General features: G+C 44.9%; 1 protein-coding gene across 1 annotated transcript in view; it reads left to right on the forward strand.

The window, feature by feature from the left end:
* The window catches only part of RRP12 (ribosomal RNA processing 12 homolog), a 34,193-nt gene extending 16,414 nt beyond the window's left edge, over positions 1 to 17,779 (forward strand). The window contains exons 15-34 of the mRNA XM_063132513.1: positions 1,052 to 1,173; positions 1,943 to 2,007; positions 2,156 to 2,318; positions 3,417 to 3,571; positions 3,741 to 3,808; positions 4,263 to 4,356; positions 4,618 to 4,776; positions 4,926 to 5,006; positions 6,230 to 6,335; positions 8,731 to 8,838; positions 9,252 to 9,409; positions 11,263 to 11,354; positions 13,216 to 13,377; positions 13,525 to 13,697; positions 13,820 to 13,933; positions 14,734 to 14,783; positions 15,031 to 15,112; positions 15,430 to 15,497; positions 16,412 to 16,494; positions 17,305 to 17,779. Coding sequence (XP_062988583.1) covers positions 1,052 to 1,173; positions 1,943 to 2,007; positions 2,156 to 2,318; positions 3,417 to 3,571; positions 3,741 to 3,808; positions 4,263 to 4,356; positions 4,618 to 4,776; positions 4,926 to 5,006; positions 6,230 to 6,335; positions 8,731 to 8,838; positions 9,252 to 9,409; positions 11,263 to 11,354; positions 13,216 to 13,377; positions 13,525 to 13,697; positions 13,820 to 13,933; positions 14,734 to 14,783; positions 15,031 to 15,112; positions 15,430 to 15,497; positions 16,412 to 16,494; positions 17,305 to 17,407 — 2,206 coding nt within the window. The 3' untranslated portion in view covers positions 17,408 to 17,779. The remainder of the gene's footprint in view (positions 1 to 1,051; positions 1,174 to 1,942; positions 2,008 to 2,155; positions 2,319 to 3,416; positions 3,572 to 3,740; positions 3,809 to 4,262; positions 4,357 to 4,617; positions 4,777 to 4,925; positions 5,007 to 6,229; positions 6,336 to 8,730; positions 8,839 to 9,251; positions 9,410 to 11,262; positions 11,355 to 13,215; positions 13,378 to 13,524; positions 13,698 to 13,819; positions 13,934 to 14,733; positions 14,784 to 15,030; positions 15,113 to 15,429; positions 15,498 to 16,411; positions 16,495 to 17,304) is intronic.
* Positions 17,780 to 24,319: the final 6,540 nt, after the last annotated feature.

Consider the following 24,319-nt stretch of genomic DNA (forward strand, 5'->3'; position numbering starts at 1 on the left):
TTGTGATGGCGATGTTCCTATTCCCTCTCTCCAATCCTGCCAGTGGGTAAAGGCCACTGGTCCTGAGTTTTGCACCCCAAGCCAATTTTTAATACATGCAAGCAAGGAGGGGGGCACACATGTCCTTGCCATTGGGGAGCAGCTTTTAAAGTCTAGCAAGAGGATGGGGCTCCTCCCTGCTAGTTTACTGGCTTTGCATTGCAACGTCTTCCTGCTCTCTGGGTGTCAGCTAAGCAGGGATGAGCCCCTGTCCTCCCTTCCCAGCTTTGGAGATGGGGAGGAGAGTGATGGCTTGCCCAGCAGTCACTCAGGGTCTCTGGGGCACTTGGAGCACCTCTGATGCTCAGCGTGATGTTGCAGACAGGACCCTGCCATTGCTCTGGAGCAGCATTCCCCAACCAGTGGCCCTCCAGATATTTTGGACTACAAACCCCAGCATTCCAAGTCATTTGCACAGCTGGCTGGGGCTGATAAGAGTTGGTCCAGAAATCTGGAGGGTAGCGAGTTGTGGAAGTTTTTAGAAAAGGACAGGATTGGCGGTGAGCACAAATTTTAGCTGGCTTTTAGCCAAAACTGACAAAGCCTTGTGTGAAACAGGATATTGAAAATCCTGTCCCTGTACCCATTGTCTTTTACACATGACCTAGCAAGGGATATTGGCAGGCAGAATCCAGGGGCTGCTCAGCATTACTGAACACCTAGATAGGGCAGAAATGTGACTTGCTGAACAGACATCGGGATCAGATGTCATATGGAATTCTGAACTTTCCTACTTCTCTCTATCAATTCAGAATATTGTTCCATTTTGCCAGCTGGAAATGGCGCTCAGTGAAACCTGATTGAATCTCCCTATGCCATTCAGTTCGCTGCTCGCAAGATCAAAAATTCTTGGCTATGCTTGGGGCATTTACAGTTCCACTGTCTTATGGCATTGTTGTGGCTGAAAGCAGGAATTACTGGGAAAGTCACATGAACACCCAAACTCAGCATATCCCATCACAGAACTTCCTGAGTCCTCTTAATTATGTCACCTTATTCTCTCCCAAAACAGGGAGGCACTGGATTTCCCTCACAGTTGGCTCCTTCCTGTGCTCCGAGACAACATCCAAGATGCACCCCTGGCCTTCTTCTCTAGTTATTTCCTACCGCTGGCTGCTACTCTAAAAAACAGAGGTAATTCACAGTAGAATCATAGAATGCTAAAATTGGAAGGGGCCTACAAGGCCATTGAGTCCAACCCCCTGCTCAGTGCAGGAATCCACCTTAAAGCATCCCTGACAGATGGTTGTCCAGCTGCTTCTTGAAGGCCTCTAGTGTGGGAGAGACCACGAACTCCCTAGGCAATTGGTTCCATTGTCGTGCTGCTCGAAAAGTCAGGAAGTTTTTTCTTGATGTCCAGCCAGAATCTGGCTTCCTGTAACTTGAGCCCATTATTCCACGTCCTGCGCTCTGGGATGATCGAGAAGAGATCCTGGCCCTCCTTTGTGTGACAACCTTTCAAGTACTTGAAGAGTGCTATCATGTCTCCCCGCAGTCTTCTCAGTGTGGCATAGTAGGGCTCACATTTACCTCCATGACCAATATGCTAGTAGGGCAAGCCTGTAGCACCTATGAGTGAACTTGAATTACAGACCCTAAAGGAGTATGACAAAAGCTTCCATCTTTAGAGATGAGTACAACAGAGCTGTTGTAGGGGCCACCTGGAGAATCCATCAGAAAATCTATCATACTATATTTTAAATATAAAATGGATGCTGAATATTGGCCAGATGTGCCCAAATATTTGGGCCATCTCTCCTATATAGTGCAACACAATGGCATTTCCCCTTAGTCTGGTGGGATATTGCATGGTATCCAAGCTCTAGGTGCCCTACCATCTCACTTCTTTTCTCTTAATGCCTGCTAAGCTACAATCACAGACTTCTCTCTTACCTTTCTGCAGCCACAGAGCTTGCCCAGGTAGGACACAACTTAGAAGCCAAGATCTATGATACGCTGCAGTGGCAGGTGAGGAATCTCTCTCCTTCCCTCTCCACTCCCAGGTTTGGTTTCATGGGTTTTCTGATCTGGAGTAGAGATAATGTGCTTATGGGGCTGGGAGTGTAGCCATGTGGGTGGGTAACGGTTCTGACCTCTTCCCTTCTCTATCTCTCAGATATGGACACTGCTGCCTGGTTTCTGCAGCCGCCCCATAGATGTGGTACTCTCATTCAAAGGATTGGCACGCACCCTGGGCATGGCCATCAGTGACCGTTCTGATCTGCGGCTGATTGTGTGCCAAGCTCTGCGCAAACTAATTAACAAAGGTTGCCAGACAGGTATGGACTTTCTGTGGGAGAGACGCTTGCCCCATTTCCTCCAGCAAAGTCTTCATGGGTGGAGCTACTTTTAGACCATTATTATTATTATTATTATTATTATTATTATTATTATAGCACCATCAGTGTACATGGTGCTGTACAGAGTAAAACAATAAAATAGCAAAACCCTGCCGCATAGGCTTACATTCTAATAAAATCACAATAAAACAATAAGAAGGGGAAGAGAATGCACCAAAGAGGCACAGGGTAGAGTAAAACTAGCAGTATAAAAGTCAGACCAGTTCTGCTTCCCTCTTGAGAAGCAAGAGCAGAGAAAAACAGGTAGAGTGAGTTGATCCATGCTCATTCATAGAGCATACTAATTACTCTTTGTAGCTTGCTCTGTGGCTGTTCTATATAGAAGATCCTACTGAGTCCACCTCCTCCCCCAAGATCAAAGAAAACTGTAGATTTTAACCAGCTTGTAGTCCATTAGGAACATAGGAATCTGTTATGGAGTCAGACCATTGGTCCATCTAGCCCAGTATTTTTGATACTGAGTGGCAGCACCTCTCCAGGTAATGGGACCTTCTGCATCCAAAGCATAAGCACTACAACTGAGCCACAGTCTCTCCCCTATAAAATACATGTTGTCAACTTCCTTCTTTCTCCTAGTATGCATCAATGCTCCATGTGCAATGCCTGTGGTGGAAGAGCCTGGCAGGACCCCTGCTATTCAGTGGTTTTAAGCCCCTCTGCATCAGCAGTCACTGAAAGGGATGTCAGAGAAATCTGCAATGTATTCAACTGAGTTTGGATTTCTATGAATCTGACTTGTGGATTCCGCAGCAGGCTGGCTTGTTCTGAGTTGGTGGATTCTGCGGAGATGTGGGCTGTTTTGTTTTACTTTTGAGGAGGATTTGTGCAAGTGTGCATTTACAAACAGGAACAAAATTCTCATACATCCATAAATAAAATCTGATTCTGCCAGTGAGTAGTTAACAGAACAAAAATGCCTGATAATCCACGAAACACAGATAAAATGGTTTTAAAACAATCCATACATCTCTAGTCATTGACTCTTCATCCCCTGTACTTCGCTCCCTCCATACGCAGAGGCCGAGCGTGCTGAGGTCGGGCGCTTTGCGAAGAACTTCCTACCCATCCTGTTCAATGTGTATAGCCAAGAGGGTGGCGCCAGTGAGAGCCCTGTGCACCGGCGCTCTGTGTTGGACACTGTCCGGGCTTACTTGACGGTCACCGAGCCACAGGTGAGTAGACTTTTGTCAACAAGATGTGGCTGTTGGGGTTTCACCTCTTGCTGGAGTGCTAGGATGGAGAGAGGAGGTGTCTGTAGCCCGGTGGATCTTGGAAACTGACATGGGAATAGACACAGGAAAGGTGGCTCTGAAAGTGACCCTCTCTTTGTATCTATTGCAGATGGTGCATGGTTTCCTGGAGAAAGCTAGTGAGAAACTGACTAGCCCTGAGAGTTCAGAGTTCACTAGGTAAAGCCGCTCCAGAGTTGGGGTTCAGTATGTGTTTTTCTTACAATGGAGCCAGGTTTCCTCAAATGGATTGTACCCTCCCTCTTGATCTAGTAGACAAGCCTACACAAATCAGAGTTGTCTCTATCCCCCTGTGGGAACAAGCCTCTCTCAGCTGTGGTCCTCCTGCCTAGCTCCAGAGCACTGACTTGAGTTCTGCCTCATTAGAGGCCAAATTCCACCCCCAGCCCTCCAATTAGATAAATTAGGAATGGAATCAGAGGGGGGAGGATGCATCCAGGATATGCATGTAGCCTTTCCAGTCCTTACCCTAGCTCACTAGGTGTGCAACGTGATGGGTTTACACACTAATAAGTAGTGAGTGTTGGCTCTGTGCTTTCCCTACGGAGAAAGCAGAGTCCTAAAGAGAGTAGTTTTGTGTTCTTGTTTGCTAACTGTACCCTCCCTGCTGCAGGCTCACCATGTTCGACCTTGTTGTAGCCATGGCCGCCTACAGTGATGAGCCATCTCTGCATGCTCTCTATGGCACCATCCAGCCCTCTTTGCAGGTGAGCTGCTCTTTCACCCATGCAGTTGACGTCTGCCCATGTGCTTGTGTTATCTTAAACATTCTCTGAGCCCCATGGAAGCTCTTCGGGATAAATGGCTCCCATGCAACTTGGAAAATGTCTGAAAGGCACTGTAGACACAGCCTCTGCTTGGTTGCTGGGCCACGTATCTCTTTCAAGATTGTGTGGCTTGGCGGTCTGTATGGTTATGTGCATGCAACTTGTATCTCTTGAATAACCCCTCTGGTCTAATCCTCCTAGAACAAGGACCACAGGATACAGAAGAAGGCCTACCGGGTGCTGGAGGAGGTGACCGCCTCTGAACGGGCTGCATGTCAGAACTTTGTGCGAAGTCACCTGGAGGAGCTGCAGAGGGCCCTCCTGGGTTCCCTGCCCACTGCCACTTCACCTGCCAAGAGGGTGAGGGACAGGTCTGGGGAGAGAGAGGAGCTGTTGCATTGCCATCTCAGATGAGTAGAATGCTGAAGCATGGCGGAGGATAAGAGGGAGTGTTCTGGGTACCGTTCTGCCTTTCCATCGCTAACCCCATGTTCTTTCCTTGTCCCCAGCCCCGGCTGAAGTGTCTCTTCCATATAGTCAAGCAGCTCACAGTGGAGCATGAGGATTTTGTCACTGCCCTGGTCCCAGAGGTGAGAGAAACGACAAGGGCAGGAAAAGGGAGAAGCTGCCAAGAGGTTGAAGGAACTAGGGAAGTACTTGTGGAGTTGTCTCATCAGAAGATGGAGAGAAATGGTGCTTTGGGGGCAGCATGTTGGAGTGTGTGTATAAATATGTGTGTAATGAAACCTTAATCTCCAAACAGAGCCATATTATAGGGCAGTGATCCTTCTTATTTGTTATATTCTAAAGCCCCAGGACCTCTGTAGCCCATAAACTGCATTTTCTTCTCTTCCACCTTCTATAAAAACCGACAAGCCCATGGCGAGTGCAGCTGCACATATTCCAAACCAATCTTGTTCCCTGTGGCTTTGCCCCCTTTTGCATAATAGTATTGTTCCACATGGTGAACAGGCCTGAATCTTCCTCCAGTTGGGAAGGTAGTCATTTCTCTTCCTCAATCTTGTGATCAGGGCATAACTATTATAGTCTCCATCAGTGGAAGGTAGTAGGTAGCCTTGTAGGGCAGCCTTCCCCAAGTTGGTTCCCATGCTGGCTGAGAATATTGGGAGTTGCAGTCCAACTTACCTTGGGGAAAGCTGTTGTAGTGGGCTACTCTTCCCATCTGCTCCAACAGGCAGGACTTCCGCAAATTCGCTTTGTCCCTGACAACTGGAAAAGTAATTCTCCCTCCCAGTTTCTGCCCTGCCATGGTAGCAGTGTTACTGAGGAGTTCTCATTTGCTCTTCAAGTTTACCTGATATTCCAGCAACAGGCTGGAAGTTGTATTCTCCCTACCAGAATCTGAATTAGATAGTCAGGGTAGGAAGAGAGCCTGCCACTGTGGATTCTTTGCATGGAAAGCACTTTGTCTGTTACCTCAGGTTTATTTGTGGATATTTTTTTTTAAAAAAAAAACTGCAACAAAAACAAAGAAGGACCCAAATAGATGGCTGCAGTGTTTCTGTAGGGGCTGTTTTTGTAGTAAAGTTTAGAATGGATGCTATTTTAGAACTCTCTGTATTTCTCTCCCTGTCTCTCTAAAACAGCCTTCCTCAACCCCGGGGCGCTCCAGATGTGTTGGACTGCATCTCCCAGAATGCCCCAGCCAGCAGAGCAGAGGGGCATTCTGGGAGTTGTAGTCCAACACATCTGGAGCGCCCCAGGTTGAGGAAAGCTGCTCTAAAAGCTGATGGTGCAGTGAGGTTTAGGTGCTCAGCAGGTAGTATCAGGATGTTGCCTTTGTTGTCCCCAGGTAGTTCTCTGCACCAAGGAGGTGTCTGTGGGTGCCCGCAAGAACGCTTACAATCTGCTCGTAGAAATCGGACACGCCTTCCTGCGCTTTGGCCCCACTCCAAAGGGTGAGTCTTGGTTGCCCACATTGGGCTGTTGCATGAAAACGATGGCCCTCTTTGCCCCATGTTCCCCACTCTTCTCTCAGTAAAGGCCATGTTGGCATTGTTCTTCATCTCTGATGCTTCAGTTGTCCTAGTAATCCTAATTAACTCTCTCCTAGCACTAGGCTATATAACTCCATATGTGTTTTTTAAAATGGACCTAACTCCGCGCTGAATCCCTGAATTCTGCAACCTAGATTAATTTTATGCAAACTAATGAAATCTGAATGCATTTGGTTATTCTGCATAATTCTCTTTAACCATAGGAAGGGGTAGTCTGTGCAGACTACTTGAATTCCAACTACCTGACCCTTAGAACTTCTATTTGACTTCTTCTTTTTAACTACCCGGTGCCTGTTTACACTTCCCTGTGCCTGTTTGCATTCTCTTTCCCTCCTTATTGTTTACTGCAACTTTATTAGATTGTAAGCCTATGCGGCAGGGTCTTGCTATTTACTGTGTATAATCTGTACAGCACCATGTACATTGATGGTGCTATATAAATAAATAAATAAATAAATAAATAAATAAATAATAATAATAATAATAATAATAATAACTTCTGAGATTTCAATGGGCATTTCTTGCACACTTTCCCCCAAATTATCCTTGAAACCATGGTGGCTAAAATCTTTGATTCTCAGGGTAAATTATGCATCTGGTATTTAATTCCACATTATTGCAGAAATGCAGAATTCACTTTAATCCTGCCTGTAACCAGGGCTCGAAGTACCCCTGCCTGCTGTCTTCGTGCTGTATAAATCAGGATTTAAAAAATATTATTTTTTGTAGTTTCAGTTTTAGAGAAAGGGCTTCCAGTGGCTGCAATATGAGAGTTTTGCTGTCCTCCCTAGCACAGTGACATATGACTATTTCCTGTCCCCTTCCCCATAATGTCTATCAACTGTTGATATCTGTGCTCTTCTCTTGGGAAGCTGCCTTACACCAACTCAGACGATCTGCCCATCTAGCTTAATATTGTCTATCCTGATGGGCAGTAGCTCTCTAAGGTTTCAGACAGGGGTCTTTCTCAGCCCAGCCAGGAGTTGCAAGGAATTGAACCTGGGACTTCCTGCATGCGAGCATGTGTTGTACCACTGAGCTACAGTCTTTCCCTCTTTTTGGCCTCTGATATCCCAAAAGAATTCCAGATTGCTTGGAAGACCTGTATCTTAGCATTGTCTTTATGGTGCCTAGATCTAGGCAATGACAGTGACTTATTCTCCTTCTTGAAACCTTTCCTTCTATGAGGGATTTCCTTTCCCTAGCAGTGCCACCACCTATGGGGAAACTTGTTCTTTCAATGAGCAATCCCAACTATGGGGTTTCTTATTTAGAGCAAATGCTTATATTTCTGGGCCTAAGGAACTCTCTGCCACAATAACAAGCTGACCCTTTTCAGCTGTCACCAATTCTGTTAAAATACTTTAAAACTTAGTTGCTGGTATAAGAGGCTTGTATAAACCTCATTGCTGGTATAAGATGAACTATTAAACAAGCAATTTATTAAAAGAGTATTTTGTACATAAGGGATTACTAATATTTACTTTGGGGGTTTCATAAGCCTGCTTAGTGACAATTCTTTAGGGCTCGAGAAACACTGTTGCTGATACAAGCCTCTAAAAGCTTCTTCTTTTTTTTACCTCAGGCCAAATTCCCTAAACCTTCAGCCCAGTCAAATAATCTTACAAACTGGCCCAGCTTCTGAGAACAGTCTCCCTCTGACAGCAAAGCTCCTCCTGTTGTATTTCTGCCTGCTTATACAAACATCTTCTGGCAAGATCTTAGGGCAGCCTCTTGGCATAACACAGTCTCCTGCTCTTCACTAGCCGCCTAAGGTTATCCCACAGAGAAAGAATAGTTTAATATTCACTTTCTCCTAGCCCTTTTAAAAAACCCACACACCAACAAGCAGACCTTCCCCTTCTCTGACTACCCCTGACTATCTCTCTCAGTTGTTATACCTTAACTGTGATTTTCCAATTGCTCTTTTTCACCTAGCTGGAATCCCCAGCCAATCAGAACCAGATTTTCCTTACCCAGGTCCTATCTAACAAAACTATTGTCTGTCTGTCCCCTCTAGAATGTTACTCAGCAGCTACTACACAAGCCTTTGACAGTAACAAAACGAGGCCTCAGGCCTACTCAGATACACTGTAGCCTCACAGAGGCCACACAAAGTAAACATTACATGACACTAACGGTTATAGAGGCATTTCTTTACATGGACATTTTTACACCATTGTGGTCCTTCTTCTGGGGATCCTCTTCACCCCCAGAGACAAGCAGTGTAGGGGTGTTGGTGCAGTGTGGTCACTGTAATCGGGAGACACTAACCCCAAGCAATTATTCCCTTCAGACGGAATGCAGCGCTACCTCCTCTTGGTCTACGCAGGCTTGACCAGCTCCGTCACCATGATCAGCTGCACTGTGCTTGCTCTTGCCCGTCTGCTCTTTGAGTTCAAAGGTACGATAGCTAGATGCTAAAAGCTCACTGGGTCAGGGTTTATATCCTCAGCAGTTCAGAATAGAGCTTCTTCCTGGGACTGGCAGGCACTGAAGGCTGCGGGATATCAGACTGAATTTAAGGACTATCTTTGAAGGGAACTATTGCATGGACATGGACATTCCTACAGATATGTTTAAGGATGATGTCTTTGACTGTATCAGTTTCCCTGAACGGAGAACTATGCACACTTGGAGTTCCCAGCAGCATCAGGCCAGTTGCAGGCACTAGGATGCCTGGTTAGGAATAGGTGGTGGGTTGCTGCTGAGCAGAAAAAAATACTGATGTCTGGTGCTAACTCAGAACTTCTGTTATGTGCCTGAGAGTGGAAGAGAACCTGAAAGACTGTAATATGTTATTCCGTACAATTGCAGAACACGTCGGGCCAGATGCCCTGGAACAGCTCATGCAGCATGTCTGCCTCATCGTGGGCTCCCGGACAAGGGATGTTGTGAAGTCGGCCTTGGGCTTCCTCAAAGTGGCACTGTTGCTCCTGGACACGGCACTTTTGGGACGGCACTTGGAGACCATGGTGAGACGGCATGTGTTGGGGAAAGCTGTGGAAGGAAGGTTCTGGGAATGGCAGTACCTCTAGCTTGCATAACAAAAAAGAAGAAAAGTGGAGGAAGGCATCTTGGAATGTAGTTCTGCCTTAAAACTTTCTGGCACTTGCCACAGAGTTAATGGGTACATATCAGAATTGCTGATCCATCCTGTGTCGAGCCTCACAGTACACTGGTTTGGTTCACACATAATGCTAATCCATGCTTTGGGTTGTTGAATTCTGGGTTGTCATGAATGCACTGTACTAACAAACCAGGTTTGTTAACCACAAACCACCCCAACTATACCTAGAAGGAGGGTACAGAAATGTTTTTGTATTCCAACGCGGGGCCTTACAAATAGAGGATATTATTCACTATATCTTTTTCTGTGAACTGTATGGCAACCCTAGGAAAAGATTTCTTGTACCCTTGCTTCGAGGAATGTCTGACAGAACTTTGGCTGAGCAGCCGTGTAAATTATTTGAAGATACAGACCCTTATGCAACTAATCAAGTAGCCTTATTTGTAGTGGCTGCTAAAAAGTTTAGAGCAAGGTTCCTGAAAACTGTTGCTGTAGATTGTGCACATGAATTGATTTGGCTGGCCTGTCAACTTCCCCCCCCCCTTTGTGATTTTTTTTTCTTTTGCACCAAGATTGCAAAAAACTATAGCTATAGACAATAAAATTGGACTGACAACCCAGAAAGAGAACCTATGGTTTGATTGTGAACTCTGGGTTGTTTAAATCATAAGAACATACTAAGAGACTTATTGGATCAGACAAAAGGGTCCATCTAGTCCAGCATTCTTTCTATTCACACAGTGGCCAACCAGCTGTCACTGGGAAGCCCACATGCAGGACATGTGCAACTGCACCCTCCTGCCCAGTGGTGTACATAGGCATATTTCCTCTGATACAGTGGAGGTAGTATATAGCCATCCTCCATGAATTTGTCCAATCCCCTTTTAAAGCCACCCAAATTGAAGGCCACCACTACATCTTGTGGTAGCGAATTCCATAGTTTAACTGTGCTGTGTGCAGAAGTACTTCCTTTTATCTGTCCAATCAATTTCATGGGATGACCCAGGTTCTAGTATTATGAGAGGGAGAAAAATGTCTCCCTATCCATTTTTTCTACACCATGCATAATTTTGCACCCTCTATCATGTCTCCCCTTACTCGGCATTTCTCTAAGCTAAATAATCCCAGTTGCTGTAACCTTTCCTCATAGGGAAGTTGCTCCAGTTCTTTGATCATTTTTGATACCCTTTTCTGCACTTTTTCCAACTCTACAATATTGTTTTCTAGATGGGGTGACCAGAACTGTACACAATATTTTAAATGTGGATGCGTCATAGATTTGTATGGTGGATGGATGATTAAATGTGAACCCAGAACTGTGGGTTGTTCATGGGTTGTTTGGCTACGTTATAGAGGCAGGGGGCAAATAACTTTTTAAAAACCAGCCATTCTATATGTAGGCACTACAGTGTTGCAAAGGCACTTGGGATACAGAGAGGGAGAGGGTAAAGGTGGAGGAAACAACCCAGGGATTGAGAAAACAAGCCACAGTTTATATGATCATCTTCCAGATAAACCTTGGGTACAGTAACAAACCATGGGTCAAATAAACCATTGGTTAGAGTTATGTATGAGCAAGGCCACTGTGTCACTTCTTGTGCTCTTTGGAAGTAGTGGGAAACCATCCCAGGATATGTGTGCATGCACATGAGAGAGAGAGAGAGAGAGAGAGAGAGAGAGAGAGGACTGATGGAACTGACTTCAGAAGTGAGATGGGGACAGTGACCAAATTTTTAAGGTTTGTGTTCTTTTTTACAGTTAGAAGCTATCGGAGGATTGACAGACGACATGAGGCGCCACTTCCGCATGAAGCTGCGAAACCTCCTTTCCAAACTGATCCGCAAATTTGGGTTAGTGCTGGGATTAGAGGGCGGATGGGTGAGGTGCATCATTCCCTTCCTCAGACACTTCTCATTCTGGAACACTTGCTTTCTAGACTGGTTGGTCTTGGACTGTGCCATCTTGGGCACAGGTACAGGTACACGCAGAGTCAGAATATTGGGAGTCGAGGGTTGCATGTGGCAGTAGCTGTCTGCAAATTTGGTCTGGCTTTGATAGCCAGGTATAGAAATGTAAAATGCCTGGACATTTTGAAGCCATGGGGGGGGGAATGTATTTTCCCCGTTTTTTGGAGTGGGGGAGGATTAATTTTTGGGAAAAATTGGAAAAATGCAATATCAGGACTTTTTACAGATTGAAAGTCACTTTGTTGCTTTAGGAAAATAAAATGTAATTATGTACAACTTGGTTTGGCATAAAATTAACACATTTGGTATATTAGAAGTACAGTGTATTCAAACAATTATTCTGAATTGAATTTACTCTTTAATTTTTTAAAATTTTTTGTACAAGCTCCTGAACTATAAGGAATCTCAAGATTCAATGAATATGCATGAAATTTAATCAGACTCGTTTCAGTCTCTGCTTCCATGGCAGTGCTGCCCCCTAGATGCAGAAATGCATCTTGCTCTTGCATTTGAGAGTTGTAGTCTCAGTTTGCAGCTAAGGACTTGTCCTCAGTGCACAGAAATAGTAATAATCTGATACTGCACATAGTTTTTGGAAATCATTTGGATATATGAATAGATGAATACCTAGTCTTAAACATTTTATTCATCATACTAAAAATAAAACATTCCATAATCCATGTTTTCTTCATTATTTCGGAGCAGGGGAGGAAAGGCTTTGTTTTTTATCCCCAGGCCTTCACATCTCTAGCCAGGTATTGTTCATAGTTTCCTCCTTCTCCATCCTTGCACATGGATGGATGGGAGGGAGGGAGGAGAGAGAGGGGGGTCAGACTACCACTGACTACGGCATTCTCCAAGTGGCAAGACTCCTGCTCCTCCTGAACTAGATCCCAACCTTTCATCCTGCTCCAAGGTTAAGAGGCTGATCCCTTCTCCAGACTTCTTCACTTGCTAGATGACAAGCATAGGGCACTCAAAGAGCCTTAAACCACCCACCACCTCCAGTGTCCTGTGAGGTGTATGTGAGTGCACATTGGTGAGTAGCCCCAGGCACCACAGCAAATACTTGATGCAGCTCAAAGGATTCTTGAACCATAGTTCCTTATGCAAGTATAGACTTGCAGATTTTACCACTTCAAAGGTATGGATGAGCAGTCCTTTGCATTTGACAAGCACCTCCAAGTGATTTCTAGAGCACAGAAAAAGATAAAATATTTTCTCCGCACTTCTTATGGTGAATACCTGAGCAGGCATCTTTTTAGAAAATTAAGAATTATGCACTTGGTATATTGACATCTCCTTTATGGGTATGAAATAGATTATATCCATATAAATAGATCTAGAAGAGTTCTTCCATCTTAATTCAGCCCCCCCCTCCCATATTCCACTTTTCAAGTTCAGAGAGGGGAGAGATCTCTTGCTTCATACTTGTCCACAAATGCGGGGCACCAGGAGATTCCTTCATGCTGGTGGCCGGCATGTTCGTCGACACCTGCATCTAGCAGTTTGCTACGAAGCCTTTCTTATGCCAGTGCTCTAAACTAGCTCACTTCCATTTCTGTGGGACTTCTGTCCAGTTGTAAGAGTCTTCCAACTTGGCTGAAAGCTCTTTTCTTGTCTCCTGAATTTTAAGTTGAATGTGCCCTGAAGCTTTGGAGGTCTGTCTGATTTCCATAGTTGGGTTTGTTAGATAGGAGAAAAGCTGGTTTTCATAACCCTCGAATCTCATCTTCCCTTCTAGCATTGAGCCTTTACAGGCTTTGCTCCCGGAGTCGTATCGCAAGGTGCTGGTGAATCTCCGCAAGGCTGAGGCAAGGAATCGCAAGCGGCAAGCTTTGAAACGGGCAGCAGCTGCTTCTGCAGAAGAGGAAGAGACATTGGTGCGGCCCAAGGGAGGAGAGAGGTATGAATGTTTTTTAGAGCTCAGAGTGGAGGCTAAAAGACCATTGCCTTTTTAAGGCCAGACCTGGAGGGCTTTCTGGTAGAAGTGCTCTATGGGCCCTCAGTAGGTTTGACTTGTCTTGCCTTCCTCCCACCTTCTGGCCTGTAGCATGGAGGAGGTCCTCGCAGACTCTGACTCTGACCTGGAAGGCGACATCAAGCAGCACAAAGGGAGAGAGACCAGGAAAGCCCTGTGGAAACAAAACCAAGCCTGGCTCAAGGAAGGAGAAAGTGACGAGCCCCTGAATTTCTTGGACCCTAATGTGGCACAGAGGGTTCTGGGTAAGAGCAGTCTGAAGATGGCACAGTTCAGTCTTTGACCTTTCAGTTTGGTGGGGAAGATGAGATTACTAGGGCCAAGGCTGCTCTGCTTCATCAGTCTTCTGTGCTCTTCTTTCATGCAGCTACCAAGCCAGGCACTGGCCAGGCTGGGAAAGTCAGTCATGACTTCAAGGTATCTGCCGACGGTCGTCTCATCATATGTGAAGATGAAGAGGAACAGGAAGAAGGAATTAAAGGTACTGGTGGATGGGGCCCAATAGTTGGCCTAATGTATTAATTGAAGGATGTGTGAATTCTGATAATAGCGTTGGTTTCTTCCTACTAGCCAGGTGTGAAATCCAGTCCCACCATGAGTGCAAAAATGTTACATTCATTTATCGACCCAGATTTTATCTGACATAGATGAAGTTCTATAGCAGTGTTTAGTGTACACCCTATTCTCCCAACTCAGTGGGCCCCCTGATGTGTTGGGGTACTATTCCCATTGTCAGTGATGGACAATGGGAGTTATAGTTAAACATCAGGAGGGTGCCTGGTCTACACAATAACAAAAGTTATTTAAGGAGAATAAACTACAGTGAGAAAATTCATTCAGATTGACATAACTGGAATACTTTTTATGTAAGTTCTGGGAGTCTGTAGTTTTTTAGAACCTAGGAATTTCTGAGTACAGAATCTAGGATTTTTTAAAACATGCGAACTAATAATCTTCTCTTCCTCTCTCACCGCACACCCCGTTTCATGAAACTTATGTTGGCTCATCTTGATTGTGAGCCTGATGAGGAAGACCTAGTTTATTTATTTCTAAATTGTATATTCTGCCTTTCCACTAATAGTGCTCAAGGCAGCTAATAATAAAGCACAGAAAAAGTAAGTCAATAATTAATATATTAAAATACATTAAACACATCCAATTAAAATCACTTCAAATAAAACTAAAACATATAAATAAGACAAATATGCAAACATTGGTTAAAGCTGCTTAGTGTTTCGCTTCTGTGGGTGCTGTGTCTGATGTCTGTGTTCTCTGCTACAGGAGTGGATGAGGAGATGGCAGATCTAATGCAGGAAGTCGGGATCCGGAGTGTAAGTAATAAGATATGGGAAGGGAGAACAGGTATTTGGGGACTCCTCCCTGAATGTGGGAGACTCCTCACGTTGTTACTGAGATGGATTCTCTGGCGTTCAGAGAGAATTGAGCTTGGCTCTCAAATGTGGCTGTCTTTGACAAGCAGTAGCGCAGGAAAAGGGAGGGGAAGTTTTGAAACTTGCTAAGAAGCCTAATGATGTCTTGTGCACATGCCCATGCTGATGTATGAAATCTCCTTTGTAGAAGAAAGCTCAGAAGCGCCGATTCCAGGAAGAGGCAGCAGATGATGAGGAGCCTGGCACTGAGGCACAACCGCAGTACAAAGGTACACGTGGGCTCCTTGATGGCTGGTGTGCACTGACTATCACTTGAAACAACCTCAGTGTAATAGGCTTCCACTTCAACCTTAATATATTCAGCCCATCACTATAATGATACTTCCACATGCTACAGAAGTAGAGTAATGTGGTGATAAGCCATTGCATGGTGTGGCCGGGCATGACGTAAGCAGCCTGGAAGCTGGCCCTAAATAGAGGAGTGCTAGCTATGTTCTCGAAGCACAGCTGAGAGGAGTGAACAAGTTTCTCTTACCATTTCAAGCCCTAAAGTTATTCCTGTCCTGTTTCTGTTTGTTCTTTACAGCTGGAGGCAGTGGAATCCATCGGCCTGTTGGCAAAAATGCAGCCCCTGGAGTAGAATACAAGGCAAAGGTAAGATCATAGTGTGAGTAGTTAGGCCTTCAGGTGGTTGTTACTGCCAGAGCTTCCACATCATAGGAAACATTGTTTTCTGGGCTTGACAGATTAAGTACGGATTTATGATATCTTTAAAGAATGTTAACAGGTGACTTGGAACAGGAGTTAAAGAGCCATTCTCCTCTCAGGACACTTTCTTGAGGCATTCCGTAAAACATTACGTCCATCAAGGGCCACGTTCCCTTAGAGGCAATGTTTTGAGGACTGCATAATAGAGGTAGGACAGAACCATCTTTCTCTTTCTCCTGTACTTCAAATGCCTTGAAGGGGTCTCCTAAAGTTCCCCCCCCCCCCCGTCAACCTTTCCTAACAAATGGGCAAGGTGGAGAGGAGCTGCCATTTGGCGGTAGCAGCTGCTGATGGTGCACAGTTCCCTCCTTGATCTTCCATCAGGAAACATGAAGGGGTGGGCCAGCCAGAGGAGAGGCCGTAGCCTGGATCAGAAGGCTCCATGGGCAACTTGTAATCCACCAGATGTTTTGGCTTACAATTTCCATCCACTCTAGCCAGCATAGTCAGTGGTGAAGGATAATGGGAGTCACAGACTAGAAGATCTAGAGGGCCGCAAGTTCCCCGTCCCTGACTTAGAACTATCTTCATATATACACTCCTACACATTCTATTGATCCCCAATTGAAATCCTGGGCTGCAGACCAGCTCCTGTTTAAAAATGGATCTCGATACTTCTAAGTCAGTTCTATGGTCACAGCAGTTCTGGTGCCAAGTACTTGCTTTGTATCCCCGAGAGACTGATAGTTGTGCCTTTTGCGTAGTTGAAGTGGGGAGCCATTTTGGGGTATAGTCTGTGCTGTGTACACTTTGGTCTGACTACCTGCTGCTAAGTACTTGATTCCCTTCTGTTCCCACAGAAAGGCAAAGGTGACATCAAGAAGAAGGGCCGTCTGGATCCTTATGCTTATATCCCACTGAACCGAGCAAAACTCAACAGGAGGTATGATGCAAGAGTATAGGAATAGTATAGGAAGCTGCTTATACCACCTCAGACTGTTTGTTCATCTAGCCCAGTATTGTCTTCTTCAGGGGTATTGAACCTTTTTCACCCCAAGGGCTGAATTCCATTTCGAAGAAGCTCCATTCCAGTGGTGGGTGAGTTCAAAGGCAAAAGAGAAAGGGCCAAAATACTTTAGCATAGTGCCAGTAACAAGCCTTAGGAGAGGAATTTCACACTTTTAGAATGGGGTGGGGTAAAAACTGCAGAAAAGCCAGGAAATCACCAAACAATTAGGGGGGAGGGGCTAGGGAAAGGGGAGGTGGCCGTCTGGGGAATCCCAGAGGGCCAGATTGAGACCCCAGTCCTACTCTGCCTGGCATTGGCTCCCCAAGGTCTCGGGCGAAAGTCTTTCCCGCCACCTCGTTCTTTTACCTGGAGATTCCAGGGGCTTGAACCTGGGACCTTCTACATGCAAATCATGTGTTCCACCATTTAGTATGGTTCTCCCTGCCCCCTCTCCCAAAGGGGGTGGGAATGGAGAAACACTTAATGGTATAGGCAAGGCCTCTGCTTGGTCAGGATTTCCCTCTGTCTGTAAAATTCTGTCATGGAGAAGTATGTATTGAAACAGGCTTTGCCCTGTGCCTTCAAGCATCCTCTCTTTCAGATCTGTTGCTCCACTGTCACCACTATACCCGACCTGCTTGCTGGAGAACCATGAAACACGCATGCCTCTCTGGGAGCCCTGCACCCTTGTCTGCTCTGCTGTAGGCAGAACTCCATTCCAATCTGTTGTTTTTCTTTCTGCAGGAAAACGGTCAAGCTTCAGGGACAGTACAAGGGCCTTATGAAGGGGGCCCAACGTGGGGCCCAGGCAGGCAAGAAGCATCGCAAGAAGCAGCCCCATGTCTGAAGGAGAAAGGTCCCTGCAAAGGACTCCTCTGTGGTGCAATTCCTGTTGAGGCAGCTGACTGTGTGGGTCTGGTTGTTGCTGCTTCACAATTCGAGCTGCTCCTTGCAAGTGGAGTGTGACCATTAGTCGCGCACGTTGGCTGTGTGTACTATTCTCAGCTGGAAAAGAAGAAGAGTGGAAGATGTGCAACCCATCCCAGTCCCCCCTTCTAGTATTTATGGATCCATGCAGTTTGACTCTTCTCTCAAACTGCTACTCTTGCTCTCTGCACAACTATGTGTGCTTCAACCAGCCTAGAACTTTGTGTGAGAGGGAAAGAGGCATATCCGCCTCCTCTAATAAATGTTTGAGCAATAAATGCTAATAATACAACCTGTGCTCCTTCCTCAACTCTAAACTCAGAAGCTGGGCCTGTAAAAGCAGCTGTGGTACATCTATTTCCTTCTTCTGGCCAACATATTTCTAGGAACTCTCCAAGATCTCTTGAGTTTCCAAGTTTTATTCTGTGAGAGGATAAGAATGGAGGTAAATGGTGGAGTTTAGTGCTGATTGAAGTACTACTGTCAGAGACAAGAAGCTATGGGGAAATAGAAGTGCTGGCTTCTGAACCACACACTGCCTGCCCCATTTTAGATGGCTTCTTGCTACCATCATGTCTCAAAGCATAGGCTGTGTGTTGTTTAAAATCTGAGCTGATTAGTGAGACTTCATCTGCTGCCATGCTGGAAAGCCAGATTCCACAGGCTAGATTTGTGGCAAGTAGTAATCCTCATTGCGCATATTTTCTAATTTGTTATATATGCAAATATGGAAGACTGCTTTTAAAAGAACCAATTAATATAAGACTAAATAAGATAATTTGAAATTGTTAACAAGTGCTACACACTGCTTCATTGTTTTTTGTTGCAGGGGGACTATTTTGCTACCTTTGTATTCCCCTTTCTTTTCTTAAAATACAAAAATGAAATTATTTTTCCCTTTTGGAGTGAGAAAGCTTTCTTTTTCTTTTTTGTAAAGGACAAGATCAGTCTCTTAAGGGCTAGAGAGTTCACCCAGATTTTAAAAGCTGATGAAAAAGTTTTGAAAGCTCAGCTCTGGACTGTGATTATTAAGTTTTTGGTTTTAATCAATTAAAGTATGCCTACACTTACTGCAGCAAATACGTATGGCAGAGCAATCTTATGCACCCAATTATGTTGTGGGGAAAGTGGAGTTCCACGCTGTGTAACTCTCCTACCCTCAGAAGCAGCAAGTATGACTCTGGAATAGGATTGTGCTCTCAAGGCCAACTACCATCAATTAGCCCCATGGGAAAACATATAGACATCTGTATTGACCCTACGTGTTTTCCGTTCTGCAATTAATAGCAGCTCCTTGGAAAGATTGGATTGGGCTCACCGTGCAAGCGTGGGCAGAATGGGTTAAACCACCACCACCACTCTACTGCAGACCTGCTGCAAATAGCCCTAAGTGGCATGGGGAAGAGATGCATTCACACATGACTGAATGCATCTCCCCTCTCCCGAGTATCTTCATTTGCTGCTTTGGAATTACTTAATGAACAGCTGCTGCTGTTTCAATGTCTGCTTGCTATGGAAAGCATGCCATTATTCAGAGGGACATTCTTTGTCAGCATGTGTCTCTCTGGTTAATTAGATAGCCAAATCAAAGCTTGTGTGGCAGCTGTGCATTTGTTATTTGTTTCACTTGTAGCATCGGCAGTTGATAGGGGGCTGGCGGAATTAACGAAAGAGCTGCCTGTTCTCATGGAGACGAATGCCTGGATGCATTAGTTCCTTTGGTTCAATATTAGGAACAGTCCCATAAAATAAACTCTGAATGCTCTGCAGAAGAAAATGTTTAGCCCAAACAGTAGAACGAGGGGGTGACTAGAAAGGACGTTTTCCTATCCTCTTCCATTCAGTGACACCAATACTGTAGCCAAACTTGCTCTATGAAAATGCCATTGTTGGGGAGGGAGAAGAATCTTCTAGGTTTTTAGAGCTTTCAGTATTAGAATCATAGAATAGTAGAGTTGGAAGGGGCCTATAGGGCCATCGAGTCCAACTCCTTGCTCATTGCAGGAATCCACCCTATAGCATCCCTGACAGATGGTTGTCCAGCTGCCTCTAGTGTGGGAGAGCCCATGACCTCCTTAGGTAACTGGTTCCATTGTCGTACTGCTCTAACATTCAGGAAGTTTTTCCTGATGTTCAGCCGGAATCTGGCTTCCTGTAATTTGAGCCCATTATTCCATGTCCTGTACTCTGGGAGGATTGAGAAGAGATCCTGGCCATCCTCTGTGTGACAACCTTTCAAGTTTTTGAAGAGTGCTATCATATCTCCCCTCAATCTTCTCTTCTCCAGACTAAACATGCCCAGTTCTTTCAGTCTCTCCTCATAGGGCTTTGTTTCCAGGGCCCTCATCATCCTCGTTGCCCTCCTCTGTATACACTCCAGCTTGTCTGCATCCTTCTTGAAGTGTGTTGCCCAGTTTCTGCTCTTATCTGCCACCAGATATTCAATCTGTACTCCTGCGAAAGCATGATGTGTGTTGTTCTTGAGCTGTCATGGGCACCTATTGAAATGGGTCTAACATCGCTGGTAATAGGATAAAACAACACCCCTTGCCTGAACAGTTCATGACATGAGCCTATATAAGAACTTAAGAAGACCCATGCTGGATCAGACTAAAGATTCATCTAGTCCAGCATTCTCTTCATACAATAGCCAATCAGCTGCCCATGGGAAACCCACAACTAGGACATGCATGCAATAGCACTCTCCCACTCACATTACCCAGCAAGTAGTACCATATAGCCTTCATGTCCAGTAACCATTGACAGCCTGATCATGGAGGATAAGTTCATCAATGCTGTTTTCTGGTTTCAAGCAGTAGGAAGTTCACTGATGAGATCAAGTTGTGAGCGTATTAAAGACTTAACCAAGGTTCAAATGTCTGCAAACCTCCATATCATCTTAAAACTCTGACTATGGAGACTATCTAGTCAGCCTATCCACCCCTGCCAGCCTGCTTTTTGTAATATCTTGCCTGATGAAGAGATCTGGAAATCTTGAAATCTTGCACATTTTTGGCCTAGTAAAGGCCATTGAACTGGTATTTGTATTTTCTGTTTATTGACAGATCTATACATTGACTGGGAACAAGCAGGAAGGCAGTATTAGTCTTGAAGCAGGATCGGGTCCTGACCACCAACCTTGAAGCTCTCTAAGGCTGGCTCACTCTCTAGATTCAAATGGAAAATGCTAAAAGATACCATTTTGCTACTCTCTGCTAAGCTGGCGTAATAGAAATTCCCAGTGGCTTTGAGTAGCCACCAGCCATCAAAGATAATTAAGGGAAGGGAAAAGTCTGGGAGAATCGAAAGCTGCAGCACTGCTGGGGCTAAGCGGGTGTTGAATGGATCATTCCTTTAGATAAGTGACCGCAGAGATTCCCATATAACAGCTCGATATAAATATAATAATACTTTAAAAATAACAAGTACCTCAAGCTATCATGCTATAGAAGTCTAGAAAGATGGTAAGTTCTTAAATTATAAATTACTATGTGCAGTAACATATTTGAATTCAATAAAGCCAACGGTCCAGAACTCCATGCCTGGGTGCCAAATCCAGCCTTTCTCTGGTTGCTCAGACAGCCATGTCTACTTTCCCCCAGCCAGTGATCATTTGGTGGTTTCCCAGCTTTTGTGCAGTCCTCCACCCACCCACCCCACACCCTGGTTTCCAATTCTAAATGGTTGAAATGCCTCTCATAAGACTTCAGAATTGGCAGTAAAGGCTTTCAGCTAAAATGTGCTGGCATTTTTTTTGGCCTCACACCTTTTGCCTTCGGAGCTTCTCTGAAATAGATTTGTATAATGTCTTTACGATATTGACAATTTTTATTTTCAATACCCTCCCTAATGATCCCAACAGGGAATTAGCTTTTTCACAGTTGTACATTGGGCTGACATTTTCATCAAGTTATTCACCACAATCCCAAGATCCTTTTCTTAGTCAATCGCTGCCAGTTCAGATCCATCAGCATATACATCAAGTCATGTTTTGCCCCAGTGTGCATCACTTTACACTTGTTTACATTGAATCACATTTGCCATTTTAATGTCCACTCCCCCAGTTTGGAGAAATTCTTTTAAACCTCTTAGGCGCAATCCTATGTGATCTGCCCTGGATACTCGTAAGCCTCCAAACTCGCAGGCTTACAAGTATCCAATGCAGAGCAAGAAGTGCGGCACAGGTGAACTTCACCTCTGCCACGCCTCCCACTCTGGAATATAGCTAGATGGGCATTTTCACCCATCTGGCTGAGTTGTCGGGAGGAGAGAGGGAGGTCTGGGGATACCCATAAGCTCTTCCCTCCCTGTGCACAGGAACGACCCCTTTCCTTTCCTCCGACCTTGTAGAGGGAACTGGCATGGTTCTCTCCACCCTGGCAGGGAGAGGGCGGGGAGCTTGGACCCCAAGGTCCGAGGCTGAAGTGCCATCTCTAGCCTTGGATCCAGTAATCCGAAAAAATCTTATGTCCCTCAGGTGCTATCTAGGGGGCATAGGCTTACTTAATGTTTCCTTTTCATTATCAGCAAACTTGGCCACCACACTGCTCGCCCCTAAATCTAGATCATTTATGAACAATTTAAAAAGCACTGGTCCCAATACAGATCCTCATAGGACCCCACTGTTTACACCCCTCCATTTCGACAACTGAGAAACTGAAAACAGATACATGGAATTTGCTACTCTCAGATGAATTAGAAGGAATCATTGAGAGAGTCAAGAGTAACAAGAGGAAGCTAGTCTGCTCCAGCAGGGCTCTTCTGATGTTCTTATGATTATTTTTCCCCAATTGAGGACCTCTTACTCACTAGCCCCCCCCCCCCAACCAGCCAATAAAGGCCTCCAGATAGGCCCTTCCCCCTCAGAGAAGGCAGGAGGGGGGTTGGAGAGCAGCTTCTGACTGAGATAGAACCTCAAGGAGCACTCCCTGAAGCTGTGGCTCAAGTGGGCTTTGTCACCACTTCCCAAACCTGGAAAGACAAGGGCGAGTGAAGGTGGCTCCATACTGAGCCTTGAATTTTAATGGCACTTTGTAAGTCCCCCGCAACCTGTCTAAAATGCCCTCATTATTAAAGACACTAAAGGATGCAAAAGCTCATACTGAAAGGTCATACACTGATGTTTTTTTCCTCCAGACCTCCCTCCCCCACAACACAGAAAAGGGTAGCCCTGGATAAGATGCATTGCACCAGCACCTGCTACAGCACACGATCCCCATGGAAACCCACTTTAATCAGCGTTACGCAGTTTGAAACTCTCAGCACAGTAAGAGATGAGTTGGAAGGAATCATTGAGTGAAAGTCAAGAGTAAAGATAAGCCACGTAGATTACCTCTGCCTCAGATCTCTCGGCATGATTGTAGGCGTTCCGGCAAAGTCAATTAAAACAGCCCTAGTTGTTACTTCAAAGAAATCGACAAACTATAGAAGAAAACACTGAGCGGTAAGGAGAAATTGCAGTACTAGTGAAAAGACAAGGTGTGGTTCTCCAGGGGCCTTCCCCATCCCGTCCTTGCCAGTGGACACTTGTGGGTGTCTTATTCAAATGATGGAAACCAAGAAGCGGCCCTCCCAGCCTGGCGTGTCCTCCAGATGTGTTGGACAAAAGCTCCCATCATACTAACTTCACTTCAGGTAAACCCCCCCGAAGGAGATACTGTATTTCTTGGATTCTAAGACACCATCGATGTTAAGACGCACACTAATTTCAGCACCACCAACAGAAAAAAAGCTTTGATTCTAAGAAATAAGAAACGCAACCGCGATTCTAAGAAGCACTCCGTTTTTAGAGATGTTTATATGGGGAAAAAGTGTGTCTTAGAATCAAAGAAATATGTTAATTAGAAAAGGAACTGAAAATAAAATAAAATCTCAAAATGCCCATATAGAAACCTACACTTGGAATAAAGTATGGTGCTAGAGATGGTAATTTTTAAAATAAATAAATAAAACAGTTGCTGTATCCTCAGCTCAGCTGCAGTGATTGAATTGTTATAAGCAGATGATATTCTTTATTGCAAAATAAAATGTTTGTTTGGTTTATTAGTGTTTAGAAATGGCTACAGCCATATCTTCTTTCTCTGCCTGCCTTTTGCTTAAGCATATCTGGGTTGTTTTTTCAGCATTTCCTCTCATACCTTATATTCTTTGCTCTCCTACATTTTGGAAACGTTCTGCTGTTTACTACATTTTTGCACACATCTGAGATCCTAAAAATGTAGTGCATGATAGCCACACTGTGATACCCCCGTAGGCATGGCATGCTTCTTTTTTCCCTCCCTCACCTCCTTCCTAGTACAGCAGTTTCCCCCAACCTGGCACCCTCCAGATGTTTTGAACTACAACAGCAGGTTGGAAGTGATGGGAGTTGTAGTCCATATATTTGAAGGGCACTAGATTGGGAAAGTGCACACTTGAATGAGTTCTATTGAACTCAGCACTGGGCTTTTCTTTCAAGTAAACATGTATAGGTTTGGCCTCTCTTCATTGCATTTTTCCTCCCAGTTCCACTGCTCTGGACCTACTGAGGTCCTACTGGACCTGCACCTTGTGACCTCTCTGGATTCCAACTCTGCTTCCCTCAAGACCCCTTATGATCAGTGTTTCGGGGCACTGGAATGCACATGGGAAGTATTGCTGAAAATGATATTTTCAAGACAATTTCTCAAAACCTAATTTAAATCACACAGACACACATTTTCAGAAGTGAGTGACTGAGGATCACATTTTGAAATTTTATTTATTATTACATTTATATTCCACCCCAAAGCTGAAGCTCTCTGGGCGGTTTACAAAGTAGCAAGACTGTAATTCTTAAAGCTATTAAGGGCAG

Source organism: Elgaria multicarinata, chromosome 8 (assembly GCF_023053635.1).
Source record: "Elgaria multicarinata webbii isolate HBS135686 ecotype San Diego chromosome 8, rElgMul1.1.pri, whole genome shotgun sequence".
NCBI classification, from domain to species: domain Eukaryota; kingdom Metazoa; phylum Chordata; class Lepidosauria; order Squamata; family Anguidae; genus Elgaria; species Elgaria multicarinata.